We start from the raw sequence: 12,550 nt of genomic DNA, 5'->3' as shown, positions 1-12,550 counted from the left end.
TGGATATGGAACCAGACTGGGTAAATGTAGCTGAGATACAGGTCAGTCATGATGTAATAGAATGACAGAACAGGCTCGAGGGGCTGAATGGCTTGCTTCCACTCAAGTGTTCCTCTAATTTACAGGATCACTGAGACTCCTTGCACAGTGGCGCAGTGGTTCGCACCACAGCCTCACAGCTCCAGCGACCTGGGTTTAATTCTGGGTACTGCCTTTGCGGAGTTTGCAAGTTCTCCCTGTGACCGCGTGCGTTTTTGCCAGGTGCTCCGGTTTCCTCCCACAGCCAAAGACTTGCAGGTTGATCGGTAAATTGGCCATTATAAATTGCCCCTAGTATAGGTAGGTGGTAGGGGAATATAGGGATGGTGGGGATGTGGTAGGAATATGGGATTAGTGTAGGATTAGTATAAATGGGTGGTTGATGGTCGGCACAGACTTGGTGGGCCAAAGGGCCTGTTTCAGGCCCTATAAATAAATAAAAAGAAATAAATCCCAGGACCTTCTATTCCTGACATTTATGGAGCAAAGGTATTCAGGGTGGTCTGGACAAGACAACAACCACCCCTTCATAGACACATGATCCCAACTGTGGGATTAAACATGAAATTTAATTTGGAGCAAATCAGATCCAGGTTAGATCTTCAGTTGAAGCTTCATCTACACACAGAACATGTGTACGCTTTCTCTCTGCTGTGAATAATGTGATGTTTTTGTCAGGCTGTGTAACTGCTTAAAGCTCTTTCCACAGTCAGTGCACTGAAACACTCTCACTCGGGTGTGTGTGTCTCGGTGATTTTCCAGTCACAGTGATGTTTGAAAGCTTTTCCCACAGACAGAACTGACAAACATTTCTCCTTCCACATTCAAAGCCTGGTGATATTCAGGTCCTGCTGAATCCAGTAACTCCATCAGATCGTGATGTGATATTTCCCGTCTGCAAATCCTTCCTTTCTAATACCCTCTAAAGGGAGTTTACAAAAGTCATCACTGTCAGTTCAGGATAGAAATTCACAACATTCTCTCCGCCTGCTTCCTGGCCCACTATGGCCACGCATGCTGCACATTGACCTGAGGAGATGCAATATAGTCCAATACTCACAGCAACCTACAATCCATCTACATTACCAGGATAGTGAGGCGGAGTTTAGAAACACTCACCAACACGACCCCAGGAGGAAAAGGGGGAGCAGTGTCTATGCCTGCCCTGATATCTCCATTCCTTTTACTCAAGCCACCCCACACCTCCTAGTCCACAACTCAACCTCGCAGCTTGAATCTTCTCACACCTTGAGTCAGCCCTGCCCAGCTGTGGCAAAGTCCAAGGGAAATCTTCATGACTGAGCTAAGCTTCCTTTAAAGTTTTGGGCTTTGATGTTACCGTTTATGAATCCTCAGTTCCTCCAAAACAGCTGGAAAGCTGGTGACCATTAACCTGGGCCTGTTACCTGGAGAAAACCCCACAGCTGCAAACGTAGCACCTGGAGGTTATTAAATGGGCTTACAGCTCACACTGTATGTTTTTCAAACTTCCCTACCCACCACCCACCCAGTCCCCTTCTCCTTCAGTGGCAGACGCTCCTTGACCAGTCTCCAGCTCTCCTCCATTTAGAGACGCTCCCTGACCAGTCTCCAGCTCTCCTCCATTTAGAGACGCTCCCTGACCAGTCTCCAGCTCTCCTCCATTTAGAGACGCTCCCTGACCAGTCTCCAGCTCTCCTCCATTTAGAGACGCTCCCTGACCAGTCTCCATTTCTCCTCCATTTAGAGACGCTCCCTGACCAGTCTCCAGTTCTCCTCCATTTAGAGACGCTCCCTGCCTCTGCTGGATTTTGGGATAGTCTCTGCTCTTTGTTGAGATTGGGGCCGGAGGAAGCGGTGGAAGCCGCGGCTGGGGGTTGATCTTGTTGTTTGTTGTGATCTCCCTGTTTAGATTGTCTCCTGACTCCGCACTCGGTGTGTCTGCAGCCTGCGAGCCCCGGGCTTTATTAACCCGCCTCCCTCTCACCTGCTGGAACCGCGCTCTCTGCCTCAGACCCTGCCGGCCGCGCACGCTCAGCTCACGCCTGGCTGATTGACGTCAGCTTCGGACCAATGGGAAGAGCGGGGGCGGGACTGGATGACCGACTCGCCGGTTGGGCCTCCAAGCAATCGGAGCGAGAGCCGCCCTGCGCTCCAGTCCCGCCCCCTTTCGTCATTGGTCGCGAACTTCCGTCAATCACCCGGACATTGAGAGCGGTCACGTGAGAGGCTGCGGGCAGGAGCTGTAAGTGCGCAAGCGCTGTGCTGAAACAGCGTTTAGAGCATGCGCAGGTGAGCGGGGCGGCAGCTGCGGGGCTTCTCCCGGTGACAGGCCCGGGGTTAACGGCCGCCAGATTTCCAGCTCTTTTGGAGGAATTAAAGATTAATAAAGTGTAACATCAAAGGAGAAAACTTTAAAGGAAACTGAGCTCAGTTATAAAGGGGCCTGGGGGAGGGGAGGGAGGAACCATTTGGGACACAGCACAGGGCAGGAGGTCCCCCCTCCCTGGTTCCACAAAGACTCACCTTGGACTGGGCCACACCTGGGCAGGGCTGGCTCGAGGTGCAGGAAGCTGCAAGCTGATAGGCTGAGCTGTGGACTGGGAGGAGTTGGGGGGTTTGACTGACAGGCCTGGGGAGGGGGATATCAGGGCAGGTACACACACTGCTCCCCCTTTTCCTCCTGGGATGTTTTACTGGAGTCGTGTTGCTGAGTGTTTCTAAACTCTGTCTCCCTATCCCGGTAATGTAGGTGGATTGGAGGTTGCTGTGAGTGTTGGACTATGTTGTCTCTCCTCATTCTTCCTCCTTCTCCCACTCTGAGTTCTCAGCTCTAGCGGCTCGATGCACCTGAAACGTTAACTCTGTTTCTCTCTCCACAGACGCTGCCTGATCTGCTGAGTATGCAGAGGATTTTTTCCTTTTATTTCAGATCTCCAGCATACACCGTATTTGGCTTTTTGTTTTATTCCAGGCCTTGCTCACAGAACTGAGTCGAGAAACACAGACGGACCAATTAAGAACCAGTTTCTATTAGGGAGGTGTTGGATGTTGAGGTTGGTCCAATGGCGCAGTCGTTAGCACCACAGCCTCACAGCTCCAGAGACCCGGGCCCAATTCTGGGTACTGCCTGTGTGGAGTTTGCAAGTTCTCCCTGTGCCTGCATGGTTTTCCTCCGGGTGCTCCGGTTTCCTCCCCCATGCCAAAAGACTTGCAGGTTGATAGGTAAATTGGCCATTATAAATTGTCCCTAGTATAGGTAGGTGGTAGGGAAATATAGGGACAGGTGGGAATATGGAATTAGTGTATAAATGGGTGGTCGATGGTGGGCACAGACTCGGTGGGCCGAAGGGCCTGTTTCGGTGCTGTATCACTAACTAACGAATTCACCTGTGTAGATCTTTTGTGTCGCATTAGTTTGAACTGGAGGTGGAGGAGAAGCTGCTGGGTTTAACCCTCGAATACCTTTGAGTGCAGTCAGGCCCAGCAACGTCCAGTGTGAGACATTTCCTCCACTCAGTGGTTCCCCAAAGAATCATGTTCACTGTTTTATATTCGGGTGTGGGGAGGGGGATAATGTTCACTGTTTTATATTCAGTCTGGGAGGGGATTATGTTCACTGTTTTATATTTGGGTGTGGGATATTGTTCACTCTTTTATATTCGGGTCTGGGGGGGATAACGTTCACTGTTTTATATTCGGGTCTGATTTACACACAGCAAACCCAAACCAGGAGAAATGTTTGTCTTTTCTGAATTTGTGTCCTGGACTGACAGTGGTGGCTTTTGTTAACTCCTTTTACAGGACCCTGGACACCAGCAGTGAGTGGTTAGGATCTGGAAGTTGCTGCATGAGTGTGTGGTAGAGGCTGCACTCAGTGTTTGTGAAGCCTGCATTACCCGGGGTTTTATAGGAATGTGGTTGAGGCAGGTTCTGTCATGGCTTTCAAAAGGGGATTTGGGTAATTATCTGAAAAGAAGAGATTTGCAGGGCTATGAGGAAAAGGTTGGGGAGTGGGACTCGCTGAGTGGCTCTTACAGAGATCCTGCATGGATGTGAAGGGCCGAATTGTCTAAGTCTGTACTGTAACCATGCTATGATTTTAGGTGATGCAGTCCGTGTGGTGAAGGTGCTCCCACAATGGTGTTAGGGAAGGAGTTACAGGATTTTCACCCAGTGATGATGAAGGAACGGTGATATATGTCCAAGTTAACAACAACTTGTATTTATATAGCGCATTTAATGTAATGAAACATTCCAAGCCGTTTCACATAAAGATATATTAAGGCAGATGACCAAAGGCTTGATCAAAGAGGTAGGTTTTAAGCAGTGTCTTAAAGAAGAAAGCGAGGTGGAGAGGTTTAGGGAGGGACTTCCAGAGCTTATGGCTTTGACAGCTGAAGTCACGGCCACCAGTGGTGGAGCAATGAAAATCGAGGATGCTCAGGAGACCAGAATTAGATGAGCCCTGATCTCTCGGAGGGTTGTAGGGCTGGAGGAGATTATAGAGATAGTGAGGGGTGAGGGAATGGAGGGATTTGAAAGCAAGGATGAGGATTTTAAAATTGAGGTGCTGCTTAACCGGGAGCCTGTGTGGTTTTGGTGATGGTGCGAATATATCGTCAGAAGCATAGCTCGGGGTTCAATCACCAAGGTCATGAACAGTCTGGTTCAGCCTCAGACATTTACAAGGGTGGAGTCGGTGGCTGGGGAGTAGAGTTTGCAGCAGGGACCAAAGACAATGTCTCCAGACTTCCCAATATTTAAATGGAGGACAATTCTTTTCATTGAGTACTGGATGTCACTGTCTATCCCCCCCCCCCCACCCTCTCCGCTGTCTCTCCCCTCCTCCTCCCCCCGCCCGCTGTCTCTCCCCTCCTCCTCCCTCCCCCCCGCTGTCTCTCCCCTCCTCCTCCCCCCCCCCCCCGGCTGTCTCTCCCCTCCTCCTCCCCCCCCCACCCCGGCTGTCTCTCCCCTCCTCCCCCCCCCCCCCCCCCCGCTGTCTCTCCCCTCCTCCTCCCCCCCCAGCTGTCTCTCCCCTCCTCCTCCCCCCCCAGCTGTCTCTCCCCTCCCCCCCCAGCTGTCTCTCCCCTCCCCCCCCAGCTGTCTCTCCCCTCCCCCCCCCCAGCTGTCTCTCCCCTCCCCCCCCCAGCTGTCTCTCCCCTCCCCCCCCCCCCAGCTGTCTCTCCACTCCCCCCCACCAGCTGTCTCTCCCCTCCCCCCCCAGCTGTCTCTCCCCTCCCCCCCCCAGCTGTCTCTCCCCTCCCCCCCCCCCCAGCTGTTTCTCCCCTCCCCCCCCCCAGCTGTTTCTCCCCTCCCCCCCCCCAGCTGTCTCTCCCCTCCCCCCCCCCAGCTGTCTCTCCACTCCCCCCCCCCAGCTGTCTCTCCCCTCCCCCCCCCCAGCTGTCTCTCCCCTCCCCCCCCCCAGCTGTCTCTCCCCTCCCCCCCCCCAGCTGTCTCTCCCCTCCCCCCCCCCAGCTGTCTCTCCCCTCCCCCCCCCAGCTGTCTCTCCCCTCCCCCCCCCAGCTGTCTCTCCCCTCCCCCCCCCAGCTGTCTCTCCCCTCCCCCCCCCAGCTGTCTCTCCCCTCCCCCCCCCCAGCTGTCTCTCCCCTCCCCCCCCCCAGCTGTCTCTCCCCTCCCCCCCCCCAGCTGTCTCTCCCCTCCCCCCCCCCAGCTGTCTCTCCCCTCCCCCCCCCCAGCTGTCTCTCCCCTCCCCCCCCCCAGCTGTCTCTCCCCTCCCCCCCCCAGCTGTCTCTCCCCTCCCCCCCCCAGCTGTCTCTCCCCTCCCCCCCCCAGCTGTCTCTCCCCTCCCCCCCCCAGCTGTCTCTCCCCTCCCCCCCCCAGCTGTCTCTCTCCTCCCCCCCCAGCTGTCTCTCTCCTCCCCCCCCAGCTGTCTCTCCCCTCCCCCCCCCCAGCTGTCTCTCCCCTCCCCCCCCCAGCTGTCTCTCCCCTCCCCCCCCCAGCTGTCTCTCCCCTCCCCCCCCCAGCTGTCTCTCCCCTCCCCCCCCCCAGCTGTCTCTCCCCTCCCCCCCCCAGCTGTCTCTCCCCTCCCCCCCCCCAGCTGTCTCTCCCCTCCCCCCCGCAGCTGTCTCTCCCCTCCCCCCCCAGCTGTCTCTCCCCTCCCCCCCCCCAGCTGTCTCTCCCCTCCCCCCCCCAGCTGTCTCTCCCCTCCCCCCCCCAGCTGTCTCTCCCCTCCCCCCCCCAGCTGTCTCTCCCCTCCCCCCCCCAGCTGTCTCTCTCCTCCCCCCCCAGCTGTCTCTCCCCTCCCCCCCCCAGCTGTCTCTCCCCTCCCCCCCCAGCTGTCTCTCCCCTCCCCCCCCCAGCTGTCTCTCCCCTCCCCCCCCCAGCTGTCTCTCCCCTCCCCCCCCCCAGCTGTCTCTCCCCTCCCCCCCCAGCTGTCTCTCCCCTCCCCCCCCCAGCTGTCTCTCCCCTCCCCCCCCCCAGCTGTCTCTCCCCTCCCCCCCCCCAGCTGTCTCTCCCCTCCCCCCCCCAGCTGTCTCTCCCCTCCCCCCCCCAGCTGTCTCTCCCCTCCCCCCCCCCAGCTGTCTCTCCCCTCCCCCCCCCCAGCTGTCTCTCCCCTCCCCCCCCCCAGCTGTCTCTCCCCTCCCCCCCCAGCTGTCTCTCCCCTCCCCCCCCCAGCTGTCTCTCCCCTCCCCCCCAGCTGTCTCTCCCCTCCCCCCCCAGCTGTCTCTCCCCTCCCCCCCGCAGCTGTCTCTCCCCTCCCCCCCCCAGCTGTCTCTCCCCTCCCCCCCCCAGCTGTCTCTCCCCTCCCCCCCCCAGCTGTCTCTCCCCTCCCCCCCCCAGCTGTCTCTCCCCTCCCCCCCCCAGCTGTCTCTCCCCTCCCCCCCCCAGCTGTCTCTCCCCTCCCCCCCCCAGCTGTCTCTCCCCTCCCCCCCCCAGCTGTCTCTCCCCTCCCCCCCCCAGCTGTCTCTCCCCTTCCCCCCCCCAGCTGTCTCTCCCCTTCCCCCCCCCAGCTGTCTCTCCCCTCCCCCCCCCCAGCTGTCTCTCCCCTCCCCCCCCCCCAGCTGTCTCTCCCCTCCCCCCCCCCAGCTGTCTCTCCCCTCCCCCCCCCAGCTGTCTCTCCCCTCCCCCCCCCCAGCTGTCTCTCCCCTCCCCCCCCCCCCCTCGCTCTTACTGACCCCACTCATAGAGGCCAGAGGCTTATCTCGGCCCTGACTGGGTGGCCCCACAACCTACCAGATTCGTGACCTGCTTTGTGTTCTTATGCTTGCTCTCACACTCCATTTTTTTTCTGTTCTAAATCGACATCACAGTTTATTAGAAGGAGTGAATTTGCAGTCAGAAAACTCAAAGAAACATCACATCAGGATCTGATGGCGTTGCACAGTTTATCGTAACCTGAATACCATCGGATTTTGAACATGGAAGGAAAAAGCAGCGATCACAGTGGGGAGAAAGTGTACACGTGTTCTGTGTGTGGACGAGGTTTCAGCCGATCATCTGGCCTGTCGAAACACAAGCGCATTCACACTGGGGAGAAACCGTGGAAATGTGGGGACTGTGGGAAGGGATTCAATTACCCATTTCAGCTGAAAACTCATCAGCGCAGTCACACTGGGGAGAGACCGTTCACCTGCTCTGTGTGTGGGAAGGGATTCACTCAGTCAAACAACCTGTTAACACATCAGCGACTTCACACTGAGGAGAGGCCATTCACTTGCTCTGAGTGTGGAAAGGGATTTACTAATTCAACCAACTTGCTGACACACCAGCGCGCTCACACCAGGGAGATGCTGTTCAACTGCTCCAGGTGTGGGAAGAGATTTGCTGATTCATCCAACCTGCTGAAACACCAGCGAGTTCACACTGGGGAAAGGCCATTCCCCTGCCCCGTGTGTGGAAAAGGATTCACTCAGTCATCCGCCCTGGTGAAACACCAGCGTACTCACACCAAGGAGAGGCCGTTCACCTGCTCTGTGTGTGGGAAGGGATTTGCTGATTCATCCAACCTGCTCATGCACCGGCAAGTTCACACTGGGGAGAGGCCTTTCGCCTGTCCCGTGTGTGGGAAGGGATTCACTCAGTCATCCACCCTGCTGACACACCAGCGAGTTCACAAGTGACTTCAGTGGTTGGATTCTGCTGTTAATCACATCCAGGACTAAACCCTGTTCCTTGGGGTCTGTTTCTGCTGATGATAAACTCCAGCCCAGTTATAGGAGTTAAAATTCAGTCCAAAAGTCAGATAAATCAGTTTTGTGTTGAACACACAGTGTGTTGAATCTTTTTAATATCTCAAACACAATTTAGTTCCTTTTGAATTGTTCCCCCTCTCCCCTGTCGCCTGTGTCTTCACCAGCGCGAGGAGCTCATGGTCTTCTTTGTCACTAAGTTTGAGATCATCCAATCAGCTGCCTCTGCTGCTTCCCTCCCTTCCACTCTCTCCCCCCTCCCCCCAGGTCAAACTGCATCACAAACCTCCTCCTTGTCCGAGCCCTGAACCCACATTTTTCTCTAGTTTCTCTCCTATCTCCATCATACCGTCTCTGAGCTCATCTTGTCCATGAGACCCACCCCCTGTTCCCTCGACCCGATTCCCACTAAACTGCTGTCCAGTCAACTTCTCCATGTTAGCTGATATTGTTCACAATTCTCTCTCTTCAGGTACTGTCCCTCTCTCCTTTAACTCTGCCTCCTCAAAAAACAACTCTTTGACCCCACCATGCTTGCAAACTACCACCTTCTCCAATCTCCCTTTCCTCTCCAAAGTCACTTTGTAGGTGTTGTCTTCCTCCAAATCCGTGTCCGACTTTCCCAGAACTCCATGTTTGAATCTGTCCAATCAGGTTTCCACCCCTACCACAGTACGGAAACCGCTCTTGCAGCCTATGTAACTGAGACAAAGGTAAACTATCCCTCCTCATCCTTCTCAACCTGTCTGCAGTTTCTGACACGGTTTGACCACACCATCCTCCTCCAGCACCTCTCCACTGTTGTCCAGCTGGGTGGGACGGCATCCTCTTGGTTCCATTCTTATCTAATCACAGTTATAAGTATTGCTTGCAATGGCTTCTCCTCACTCCTGCACAGTTACCTCTGGTGTCCTCCAAGGATCTATCCTTGGTCCCCTCCTATTTCTCACCTGCCTGTTGTGTTATTGTGTCCTCAACACAAATGTACCAAACACTCTGATGATGAATGGTGAGTTGAATGAAGGGTTCTTTATGAACAGACTTACAGGGGAGGACTAAGATACATATGCTGACTATTGACTAACACTGCTCCAACTGCGATATATATTGGCTTGCATCACTTCCTGTGATGTATACCAAACTATTTGCATATTCAACAATATGTTAACTAGTACATTAGCCATTAAAACAATATCACAATACCTTTAAATGAAAATTTCATAAATTATATGCGATGCACATCATGAAATAAGATAATTGTGAACAGTTTACACATGTATTCAGTCATCGTCAAGAGTCTCTGAAATATACAGGTGGTCTGCTGACTCGATCTTGTAACTCTGAAACTGCTGAGATCTGGAATTGTCAACTCTTGACTCATCGGATTGATTCACAATTATCTTGTACTTGAGTGTTGTACATGTCATTTTTCTGATCTTCCTTCTTAGGACTTGAATGTGAATGTGTTCTTGATGCTACAGGAGTTTCAGACATGATGCTGTTGGATAACTCCCAGCTGACATCTATTTCTTCTCAATGTTGCTCCATTCAGGGTAGTTATCTGCTATGACGGTGGCTCGTTACAGATCTTGGACCCTTGCGCAGGATACCATGTCTTCTCTTGTGGGTGGGTCACTCTGACCTATTGTTCAATCTGTAGAGAAGGTAAATCCAGACCTCCTTGCTCATCATGTGTGACTTTCATTTTTTTTCTTGCCTCGCCACCAATTTGTCTTGGATTGACAATGATCTGGTCAGTGATGGTTCTGAAGAGTCGATCTTATTTATTTTTCAAACATGATCTCTGCTGGGATGGTAATTCTGTGTCTAATGGTGTTGCTCATAGGTGCAATATGGTTATCCTGATTTCAGAGTTAGTGACTTTACTCCCCGCACCATCCTTTCTGCCAGAGTGTTCGAGCTCGGGTAATGTGGGGATGACGTAATGTGATTTACAGCCCACTTTGCGCACATGTCTTGAAATGGCTTACTGGTGCACTGAGGGCCGTTATATGACACTGTCTCCTCCGGGGAACCAAAAAGACTAAAACTTGCACTCATCGTGTTTGCTACTGATGTGTTTTATGTATCCCGCAATTGGCGAATGATGGGGAACTTGGAGAAGTAGTCGGATAATCAATAGAAAATCCTCACCTTGAACAGTAAACAGGTCAGTGGTTATTCGTGACCCTGGATGTGACAGAACATCATGTGGATGAAGTGGCTCTCTGTGTTGGCTCGGTTGATGCTCTTCACATGCATCGCACATCCTCACTGCTCGGTCTGTCACTGTTGATTCCTGGCCAATAAACTCTTGTGTGCAAGTCGTTTTGACTCTTCAATGCCATTGTGACCGTGATGTAATTGTGTAAGGTTATCTTGACAAAATGTTTTCAAAATCAACACTTATCTTCCTCTTACAAAATGCCACTGGATAGTCCTAATTTGTCAAAAATGTTCTGCGATCTGCAGGAACCTCTTGCATTGTTGCTGGCCAACCACTGATGATGAGTTGCCATAATTCCTTTAAGACGGGATCTTTAGAAGTCTCCTCTGGGAACGCTTCATGTTTTTTTTTCTGTCCAAATCGCATTCGATCGATATTCTTCCAGCTCCACATTGGTTTCGTCTACTTGCACATCGAGCAGAATGTCTTCTCGTTTCTTGGGATTGGATAGTCTGCTCAATGTGTCAGACGTAACTATGAGGTTTCCAGGTTTATATCGAATCTTGCAGTCATACCCCTTTGTAGTCGAGGTGGTGCAAGGTGAGTGCTTTTTTGCAAAAACGTTGCCAATGGCTTGTAATCAATCTTAACAACAAAGCGTTTGCCAAATAGGTATGTACAAAATCTGGTGATACTGAAATAGTAAAGCTAATGTTTCACGCTCAATGTTTGAATAGTTCACTTGAGTGGGTGATAAACTTTTGGGACCGAATGCAATTGGTCTACCTTCCTCAAGATCCTTTTGCAAAGAACATACCTCAAATGTAGTTTCTTTCCGTGGGTTGTAATATTGCAAACATGCTTCTGCAGAAAGGGACTGTTTTAGTGAATCAAATGTGAGCTGATGATCTTTCGTGCCACAAGAATGGCATATATTTCTTAAGTGCATGCAGTGATGATGCTTTCTCAGTGAAATTCGAGATGTAGGGTGCTAAAACAAACACAAACATCTCTGTAAATGTTCCTTGTTTTGAGGAGTAGGCACTAATTGTACAACCTCAAACTGACTGGGATCCAGATGTATTCCAGTGTCAGAACAGTTGGAGCCAAAAAAGCTGATGTGATTCACCTTCACTTTTTGCTATTAAACCCAAGACCTTCTTTTCTAGCTGTCCCCATTATCCAGAATATTAAACTCCAGCCAAGTTATAAGGTTATTAATATCAGCAGAAACAAACTCCAACTGTCAGAATAGAATCAAAGAAAATTTACAGCACAGAAGGAGGCCATTCAGCCTGTGTCTGTGCCAGCTGAAAAAAAGATATCCAACTAATCTCACTTTCCAGTGGTTATGAACTCAGAGATTGTCAACTTGAAAAATGTCTAACCTTTGCCAGTTCTGGTGAAAGGTCGCAGGCTTGAAACATTAACTCGGCTTCTCTCTCCACAGACGCTGCCTGACCTGCTGAGTATTTCTAGATGATCTTGGTGAATGGCAGAGCAGAGTTGAAGGGCCAAATGGCCTCTCCAGCTCCTATTTCTTATGTTCATTAAACCTCAGTCTGGTTCCTGTCAAGCTGCTGAGTGAGTGAATTAAATCTTTCTTGACAAATCTCCAAGATACCAGAATACAAGTCATGCCCGAAACATCATTTATTGGTTACAAATCACAATTTAGTTAAATCTGGACACACAGACACTTTATAGACATGTATAAACACATAGAAATGTAATCAGAGTTATCCAGCAGTTGAGCACTAATAGGGAGAGTATTTCACAAAACAAGTAACAAATGCAGGGGTGAGAGTGGCCAAAGACCAAAAGGTCTGAAAATTAGTGGCAGAGGACAAAAAATCTGTTCTTTTTTTGACAATGAATCCTGTAATTATAGCACTGTTATTGAAGCAAACTGGTTAAGTAATGGTAATTTTGTACAATTTTGCATATGTAATGAATAAAATTGCTCTGTACTCAGAATACAATTTCATGAGACTTACCTGACAGCTGATAATTGGTTTTACGGAGCTTCATGTTCTCAATGTCCTGCTTCTGTCTATTTATAGCTTGTTCATGTAAAAGGTGTTCTGTGAAGATGTGTCAACTTTAATGGAAAGCAATATGTATAAACATACCAGATGGCACATTCTGGTACCTTGGTAAGTGATGTGAACAAATCAGTAGATATATAAATTAATAAAAAGTAAACATTTCA

General features: G+C 51.5%; 1 protein-coding gene across 1 annotated transcript; it reads left to right on the top strand.

Annotated features, from left to right (window-relative positions):
• Positions 1-2,817: 2,817 nt before the first annotated feature.
• Positions 2,818-12,310, top strand: LOC137349155 (zinc finger protein 391-like). The gene is made up of 2 exons (XM_068014566.1): positions 2,818-3,074; positions 7,293-12,310. The coding sequence occupies exon 2, from the start codon at positions 7,401-7,403 to the stop codon at positions 8,100-8,102; it is 702 nt and encodes a 233-aa protein (XP_067870667.1). The 5' UTR covers positions 2,818-3,074; positions 7,293-7,400; the 3' UTR covers positions 8,103-12,310.
• Positions 12,311-12,550: the final 240 nt, after the last annotated feature.

Source organism: Heterodontus francisci, chromosome 34 (genome assembly GCF_036365525.1).
Source record: "Heterodontus francisci isolate sHetFra1 chromosome 34, sHetFra1.hap1, whole genome shotgun sequence".
NCBI lineage: Eukaryota > Metazoa > Chordata > Chondrichthyes > Heterodontiformes > Heterodontidae > Heterodontus > Heterodontus francisci.
The sequence above is the reverse complement of the archived record's forward strand: the minus strand, read 5'-3'. Positions and strand labels throughout refer to the sequence as shown.

Excerpts from the sequence above, each read along its gene's own strand:
- LOC137349155 (XM_068014566.1), top strand. The coding sequence starts at position 7,401 with ATGGAAGGAAAAAGCAGCGATCACAGTGGGGAGAAAGTGTACACGTGT.